The 9,443-nt window shown below is 35.1% G+C and overlaps 1 protein-coding gene across 5 annotated transcripts in view; it reads right to left on the bottom strand.

Moving 5' to 3' along the window:
- Nucleotides 1-1,000: 1,000 nt before the first annotated feature.
- Nucleotides 1,001-9,443, bottom strand: part of LOC134530636 (serine/threonine-protein kinase haspin homolog) — a 49,103-nt gene continuing 40,660 nt past the window's right edge. For all 5 annotated transcript variants that reach the window (XM_063365649.1, XM_063365650.1, XM_063365653.1 and 2 more), the window contains 2 exons: nt 7,571-7,722; nt 1,001-1,422 (listed from right to left, as the gene is read on the bottom strand). In XM_063365649.1, coding sequence (XP_063221719.1) covers nt 1,221-1,422; nt 7,571-7,722 — 354 coding nt within the window. In that variant the 3' untranslated portion in view covers nt 1,001-1,220. The remainder of the gene's footprint in view (nt 1,423-7,570; nt 7,723-9,443) is intronic.

Below are 9,443 nucleotides of genomic sequence, written 5' to 3'. Positions count from 1 at the left end.
CCTTGCTCTAGTTATTCTTCTAATGTCAATTTCCATCATACGATGATGTAGCAATATTTGTTAGCAAATTCTTCTTTGTCACATACGTTTTGGCTTATTTAATCACTTAATCCAGTTTGGTACCCCAATTACTGGTTATATAATTTAAATATGAATTGTTAAGAAACTCTTATAAAGCATAGCTTCCAAGTTTTGTTCTGACTAAAACATTCAAATAGAATTTCTAACTGTTGATTAAGTCACGATGACTGACTTCTTCTCTGAAGGCTATTCGCAAATTCCTCCTTGAAGACAGCAGTCAGTCACCTATATGGTGACCGTGTATACCTGCCGGCCAATCACAGCCATCATTACTTACTAGCATCAATTATACTACTGCCATACAAAACACAAATGACGTAATTTTCATGTACCGTTACAGCAATAACATATTCTATAATCAAAATGGTACTTTTATGAAGGTTCACTACTAAACATACTACATATAATAAATTAAAAACTTAATTTATGAATTTATGATCAAAAGAAATTAGACTTCCTATTGGTCTCCTAGTGTAACAACAAATCCTTGATAAACAAAGAGTAAACCTGAAGTTAATATATGCTATACCAAGCAAAATAGTTAGCGAAGCATACAGAACAAAACACTTAAAACATAATACAATGCTTCAACGATAAAATAAATGTATTAAAATGGTACCATAAATAGTTGTGTGATAGAAGTATTTTACCCTTAAAAATAATTTGCTGTGTTTTTACACTTTGACAAAAATGTGTTTCATAATTCAATTTAATTCAGGGTGCACCCTTGTTATACAATGTACCCACACATGGGATAGTAGTGAAATCATATTTTTAAAACACTTATGTTTCAAGTGATCACCTATTATTAATTGTATGGATACTTTATTAATGAAACAAAATTCATGTTTAATTTTTAAAAGGAACTAGTCCTAATTTTAATAAATCTAGAAACTCCTGATTGTAAAAAAAAACTCCATTTTAATCGGACGAAAATCGTACTTCTATTTCAAAGGTTAAGCTGTAGGGAAAGAATCATCCAGCTTAAGAATTGATCTAACAAATTATTCATATTTACATAAATTTACAAAACAGATTAAAACTAACACTGTGATACAAGATAAAATTTTTTTGTTGAACACAAAAGTTGCACTGACAGTTTTTCGACAATATTTGTATGCAGGTAGGCATCCTGGATACTACAAGTTGAGACATGTCTCCATAAAGTCGGCCGCACTGCTGTACAGCAGGCAGCAGTCGTACAAGTACTGCAGCTTCCTCTTGGCGTCCGAGTGCACTTTAGTCCTGGCCCGTACGTAGCGGGCCAGCTTTATCAGTTTGTCTGCCAGGTAGTGCAGCCATTGTATGTTTGTCTTAGGTTCAAACCTTTTCCAGTCATCTCTGAAACAAGCAAAATTTTTGTTTACAATACTAACAGATTTTTTTTTAAGTTAAGTTCTAGAAAGTTATTTAAAAAACAGTACTATTACTGCTCATAGTCACTGGGTATGCATTTATACATGGGGAAATGGTTTACTGTTGGGTAAAATATTTTACAAAAAAAAAAAAGTATACTCTGGTTAGTGTGTTTCAAAATTGCAATAATGATTTTGACACTCAACACATCAAACTGCACATGTCATTATAGACAACTACATTTTTGTGGTGAAAACTAATGGAAAATAATATGATCTTCATTTGATTCATATACCAGGAGGGATTTAAGAGGGAGGAAGGGACACTCCTCTCCTATCGGATTGTGTGAATATCAGTTTGAACTAAATTGAAAAAGAAATATCAAAATATTCTTGAGTATGAAAAACAAATTTGAATAGCAAGCAGTTTTTTTTTATTTGTATGACCCTTTAACAGTCATACTTGAACAAATACTTTCACTGTACATGGTTTGTGCAATGACAACACAATGAATATTTCAAGTTAATGGGTATAAATACTGAAAAATAACTACACACTAGGTATTTTTTCAAACTTTTAGAGATCAGTTTGAGACGGTTGCCAACTATTCGTTATTCAACTGTTCTAAATATTTAAAAAAAAAAAATTCAGATAGCAGATTACACCTATCCCTTGCTTAGCATGTCTTCAGATTGCGCGGATTCATTTAGCGCGATGTGAATTTTACTGCCCCAGTCTTGAATAGCACGTCTGTAAATATTTCAGTTAGCACAAAATCTCGGCAGGCAAAAAAAAAAAAAGTCGAGCACAACGCCACGAAGTCTGTTTCAACTTCTGTGAACAACAGATGTGCAGTGGGATACAGTTAGCCAAACAAGGGAGGAAGAGATGAGCGCGCAGGTCTGTCTACGCTATCGGCTGTTGTACAAACATCAGCTATGGCAAGTTAAATTGCGGCTATGGAGTGTAAAGGACAAACTGTTTTTACGTCCGCGCGTATGCCGCCGTGCCGTACTGTTGTCACCTGGCCACAAACCGGGCCATGAACTTAGTCTAGCCAGTAGCAAGGAATGCACACAAACAAAAGCAAAGTCTGCCCATTCAGCTGCCGGTAACTGTAAGTGCTTGATCACTCATAATGCATCGTGTTCAAGTATTTGAGACAAAACTAGAAGTATTACGGCACGCAGATTGTCATGAAGGCCACGCTTATGTTGGTCGCACTTTAGTTTTAAGCAAGTGAACTGTGTGCACAATCGTACAAAATAAGGACTCTATCACACGTTTATATAAGTCTGACGCTGTTGGTTGTACTAGTGGGAATATATTTCACATTAGATACTGGAACAGAAATTAAGAGATGATTGATCCATGGAAAAGATTGTTAAATGAATTTTCGAATAAAAAAAATAATCATTGGCCTGACAGGATTGGTGTGAACCAGGTGGTGATAGGTGAAAAAGCACTTTAATTTTTGAAAAATTAAAATTTAATTATCCAGACAGTAATATCGGTTTCACTGTCAGTAAGGGATGGTTTGGAAAGGTACGCGACGTGAGTTGAAGGTAACGTTCGGGCGGGCAAGTCAGCCAGCCAACTGACAATAAAGTACATAACCACGTATCTCCCGTAACGCGGTGTCGTATTTGTCACACAAAGTGCGATGGGAGGCATTTAAAGATAAACGGTGTGACCTATTTATAGTCGAGGGTTATTTAACGCATTTATATTACATAAAGTATATTTTCCTACACAATTTTAAAAACACATTAAATAAATTAGCCTTGTTATTTATGGGAAATAATGCTTCAGAATACGCAATTTCAAATAACATGAGCATTTTTAGGAACAAATTTGTCATGCTAAGTGAGGTATAGGTGTATTCTGAATGCTGAACTTCGGCCATTCTGTTGACTATACACATGTTTAAATAAAATTTGTCCCACTTATATTCTTTATTTGAGTAAATACACATTTATCTTGTGCACCCATGACTTAACCTAAATGTCGATATTTACATCAAGTTGTATGGAACAACTTCATTACACTTTGTATCCAACCTACAATTGAATATTCATTATTTCTTTTTGATATTTGAAATTTCGAATGTTCATGCAGGCCTACTTTTAACTAACACAAATATGTTTTTATTTTGCAACCTATGAGGATTGCAGACTTTTTCTGCCATTGTCTGAGGCTGCCTTGCTCATGGGTTCTAGCTGCATCGAAGGCTAAGGGTTCACCAATGTTTCAGTCGACATTGCATACTACAGAAGAACAAATAAAGACCTCCTTGGGTAAAAAAAAATTCAATGTAATCCGAACTGCGTCCAACTAATATTGTATGTACAACAAAGCATTTTGAGCATGCTTCACACAATTATCTGCAACTCGAGTAGCTTTGCATGTGGGAATAGAAAGTAATAGAGATGAGCTAGTGAAACCAAGACAGAAAAAGAGGGGCAGTGTAGAACAAAGAAGCCCATTATGTCACAATACACCACCAGACAGACCTGCATTCCAGGCGGGCAGTGAGATGAAAGTGTTACGTGAGTGGGGGCCAGACACATTTCAGAATGTGCCAAATCAAAGAATGCTGGCTCAAAGAGAGTCCACTGTGTCATATAATTTTTGTATAACATAACTTAATTCAATATATTCGTGCAAAGTTGTACACACAAACAAGTAGAGATGGACTAGTCTATATATTTTTAAGTCAAGCCAAGCTAAATTTAGTAATAATACCTTTGAGTTGAGATCAGACTTTACTAAAAATAATTAAGCCCGTAAAAATTCCATTGAGCTTGAAATACTAAGAATAAAAATAAATAATGCATGAAGAAACTTACTAATATAAATCATATTTTTACTTCATTATGCAAAATTATTCAGGCAAATATATTAAATGTTCATAGACCTAATATTTTAACATTTATAATGCTTTTAGCTTTTACTATTTAATTAAACTTTTTATTGTTACACTATACAATGGAAACATTAAAAACTGGCATCAAATAAATCAGGCAATCAAGAAAGTGTTAGCAACCAAGAAAGGTGAACTGGGTATCACTTTTCCTTTACTTTTACAATTTTCTGGTTAACATCTATGGCTGTAGAAAGTGTGCGTAACAATCCAAGGTCATTTTCCACTCGAGCAAGCACATCAGTCCATGAAAACGTCTGCTCGAGTTAGGTTCTAGTGCCGTTTATTGTCTTAAAATACTGAGTTCGAGCCACTAGTCTCGCTTGGTGCTGGCCACGGTCTAAGAAGGGGAGGTCTGGACACTCGCCAGATAAAAGTGACTACTTACTGTCTCCATAGTTCGTTCGACGTCCGCTATTCAACTCTAGCGCTAGGTGTCTTGCGGTGGAAATATATCACTAGGTGTTATGATGAATTTGTCAATTCTCGTGAAAAACAAACAAGAGGTAAATAACATACGATACGACGATAGTTTAAAATCATCGCCGGAGGACGCACAGTAACGTGATAATCAGGCATAGGGCCACGTTTCCGCAAACTATGTTAATATCTATAAAACTTAAAAAAAATACACTCGTTTAAAACGGTAATTTTATGCAAATTACTGAAAATATCGCAATGCCGTTTTGCAGAATAATCAGGAATCATGTAAGGAAGTAAAAATAAGTTTTTTTTTACTTTTTTATTTCCATGGTGGCCCTCTACTCCATAATTACAAACGTAGAGAGTTACGACAGTATTTGATGCACTGCAATGAATTTTAATATAAATACACTATATTCTAACATTTAAAATTAAAGGCTGAATCAAATTACATAATTTGGCTGATTTACGTATTTGAATAACAATACCAAACCTGCATTTACAATACATTATTTGCTACACAAATAAGTGCCATCGTCAATGTTTTATGTCTCATGTCAAGGGTTGACGCTTCAGCTTGGGTGCATAGTAGGGACGTATTTTTATTTTTATTTTTTATTTACATTGCATTACAATATCCAAATAAAAAATATATACTTTTTTATAAGTTGTCGAAAACAAACAAGACGCACACACACAGCAAGCAAAAATAATGTCTTCGACCACATGAATGCACAGGTATTGTAATGTAAATTACAAACGGCGATTACTCCTAAACGAGTTGGAATTCCGTATCTGCGCCTTTTGAAATAACAAAGGAAAGTTTAGAGCACTGAATAAAATTTTTTTGGGATTTTTATTATTTTTTTTAAGGAAGAGACCGCACTCGTTTTGCAAATTTTATATTTTAATAAAAAATGGTGTATTGTCAAACTACTTACAAACAGGTATTATCAGGGTTGTGCTGGTCATTAATAAAATTCGACATCATACATTCCATTTTTAAAAAAGTCGGGCCTATACAAAAATAAGTAATCTTTAGACTACATTCATACAAATAATAAAATTTAACTTACTATTCCAATGACGTTTCCGAACTGATCTTTGTGTTCCTTTTTTTGTGAGAATGTCGTCTTCCACAAAATGTTTTTCGCATACATAATGGGATCTTTTAATTACAAACTTGTCTCATTGAATTGCTTTCTGCCACAATTGCCTAACATTGTCATCATTGGGAACTCGGAATATTGCAACTTTCTCGTCCGACTTTGCCTGATAATTTGTTTTGCACCCAGGTGCAACACAATGGTTAGGCATTTTCACAATTAAAATAATATACGCTTATTCTCTTTACTAACAATCAATGCTCCTTGCTCACAATGAAGTTCCCGGCTTCCCGCAAATGCCAATGTGGAAACTGTACTTCGTAACCTAATTTACCTAATTTATGAAATAATTCCCAAACTTATAAAAAAATAAACACATCCAATTTAATACTGTATCGATATATGGAGATGAATGCATTTTTAACATTTAAATGAACATTTAAATGATTATTATGTTGAGTTGTTCATAACAACAAAGCTTAAAATACCACCGCAGAACAACCAGCGCTACAGGTCAGATGGTGGAGCGGAGCGGAACTACGGAGACATTAGGTGTGCCACTTTTGCATGCTGGCCTGGTTGGGGAGTGTCCAGACCTCCCCTTCTTAGACCGTGGTGCTGGCCATAGATGCTACTATCGAAGTGTGCAGTCTTCCTGATACTATCCATATCTATGGTGCGATAAAGTTATTTTTCTACGTTTGCAAAGGTAAACAATGAACGTTTTTCAAAATAAAAGCATTAAAACGTAGTTTAACAGGAGGAATATAAGAAAAAAAATTGTAAATCTTAAGACTTTTCCGCTTCTTAAAAACGTATGAAACGGGAAATTAATTATTTTATAAGTGTATGTTCCGGGAAAGTAAACCATTGTAAATATAGTACTTTCGGCGGGACCAACATTAATCGGCGTATGAAACGGGAACCTATCATCGAGGTACTACTGTAGTTGTATTTTGTACGATGGCGACTCAAAACTTAACTCAATACAAATGAACAAGCATTCTGGTATCGAAAAAATGTATCGAACTTACAGTTTCGATACTAGATACTTTGCGATACCGTCAAGTATCGAAGGTATCGAGGTATCGAAGTATCGAAAATCCCATCACTACTAGATAGTCAACAAGGTGTAAAACTTTCATGTTGCTATGTTTGTACTTAAAAACCAATAACATTGACGCTGTAGTAAAAAAAAGCACATTTGAGACATATGCTGTTAGAAATCTATGATGTACTGTGGGCCTTCAATTCCAAAATGAAGTCGATCTCCAGTGTTTGAAACGTAAATAGCGTTTTCAGTGCAGTTTAAATACATAAAAAAATTGTGCATTAAGAAACCTGCTGGAAAATGCAAATATGAGGTTTCACTGTAATGTGTTTGTGAAATAGTGGTAGGTTGATTTTATGCTAATTGTAAGTATCAAATAAATGTAATTTTTAAGAAAAATCCTACTGAGTCATATCTTGTTGGGTACAGTGCACTTTACTTTAGAGCTGAGTAGAGATGAAGCTGCTCACTGGACTCTGCTCAAGTGTTCGAGTCTAGGTCCATCTTAACAAAAAAAAAATTCCATAAATATAATAAAACTAAACATTAAACACGTGAACATCTGCCAAGCTTTTGATGCTCTACAGAACACATGGAGACCTCATCTACGTATGATGAAGAGAAACTCACTCGACAGCAACCCGCATCATGGTGTAGATCTGGAATTGGTAGTCACTGCACTGCTCCAGGGGCACAAACAGGTCTGGGTCTAGTGACAGATCGTTAAAGATCTGGCAGCCCTCAAACGTCATCCGTGAGAGAGTGAAGTCTATTATGGTTGCCTACAATCAATCAAACAAACCAATTTTACTTACATGGCTATAGTGAACCTACAAATCATTTGAGCTAAAATATATATAATAATAAAAAAAATGGAATTACAGTATGGTAAACCAATTACTTCCTAGTGAACGTAAGTTCAATTCAATGGTATTTGTAGTTATGGTAGGGTTCTTAGCTTGGTAGCTTAAATCAAATCATAAGGCATCAAGCTTGTGGGAAGGGTCGTTGGTCGGTAAAATTTAGAGGTGGACAGGAATAGCATTTTTACTTCGGGACGGGATTCAGTCTGGAAATACATTACATTTTCGGGATCGGGAGCAAGAGCAGTAAATTGTCTCTTAGCTTGATGTACAGAAAATTATATTTACTTTTAAAATGTGCGTATTTTTAAGTCTTTTTTTTTTAATAAACCATCTACATTTATAGTCCAAATCACAAAAAAAAGAAAGACACACAAATACAAATAATAAATAACATAAAATGTAATAAATACAAACATCTTGTGTCCTACTCTACTTTAAATTTTCATGAAGAAACACCAACTCTTCAACATGTTCACTTGTTAATTTTTCTCTTTTGGCAATGACATTATTGCCAGCACTAGAAAAAAACCGCTGGTATGCCAAGATAACTCAAGACAATGTTTTTGAGTGTTGGAAATCAAATTATATTATTTTTCCACCACAAAAAAGGATCCTCCGTTATGTCTATAACAGGTTCAAGTTCTGACCGAAGAGATTTGTTGAAGTAGCAGAGTGTTTTTGAGCTTGAGAAGCCAGCATGCCAAAATCCTCCCATAGAGAGCCAGGATTCTGTGGAGCAGGCCTTTGTGAAGCTGAAACAAAAACAGATTGAAAACATAGTCTAAAAAAATTGAATTTTTTATTACTGGAATAATTGGTTATTTATTAATGGTTTACTTACCGGTATGGTTATGCTCAGTCTTGTAGGATTGTGCCGGCTCTGCTGTGTAAGGAAATGGATAGCTGCATCCTTCTCATGCTTGTCTAGAAGAATGTGCTTGAAGCGGGGATCCAGCATCATGGCTGACAAATATGGTTGCTTTGTTTTGTAAGCAGGACACCTTGATTTAAGTGACAGTAGTAAATTGTGCCGAAATGTTTTCCCAGTTCCATGTTCATTTTCAGCACAGTACTTGTCCAGTTTGTTTGTTATTAAATAAATTATTGAAATAACAATTGAACTTATCAGTGTCCTTTCACCACCCACCTCCACTGTTGCCTGATAAAGAGGTTTGAGAATTTTCACATATGTATCAACCATTTTCCATTCTGAGATACTTAGATTGTCATGATTTTCCTTCTGAAAGCAAGTTCCTTGAAATAACTTCCTTCATGGTCAGTGACCGTTCAAGCATCAAATATTCAGAATCCCAGCGTGTTTCGCAATCCTGAATCACTCCCAAGTTCTGGCAATCTCAATTGATTTTGAATTTTATGAAGCATCTCCATGCCTGTAGTGCTATGCTTATAGTAACCAACTATAGATCTGCATGCTTTAACAAAATCTTGTATTTCTGCAGAAATCTTCTTTGCATCAGACAATACAAGCTGTAAAGTATGTGCAAAACATTGCTAGTGACTGAAGGGTTTTAATAATGAGACTGCAGCCTTCATGTTCCTTGCATTGTCAGTCACTAGAAATACAGGCAATGTGCTGCATGTATCACTCAGATTCCATTTCTGTAAGCATTCTTTGA

This window comes from Bacillus rossius, chromosome 3 (assembly GCF_032445375.1).
Source record: "Bacillus rossius redtenbacheri isolate Brsri chromosome 3, Brsri_v3, whole genome shotgun sequence".
Lineage (NCBI taxonomy): Eukaryota > Metazoa > Arthropoda > Insecta > Phasmatodea > Bacillidae > Bacillus > Bacillus rossius.
The sequence above is the reverse complement of the archived record's forward strand: the minus strand, read 5'-3'. Positions and strand labels throughout refer to the sequence as shown.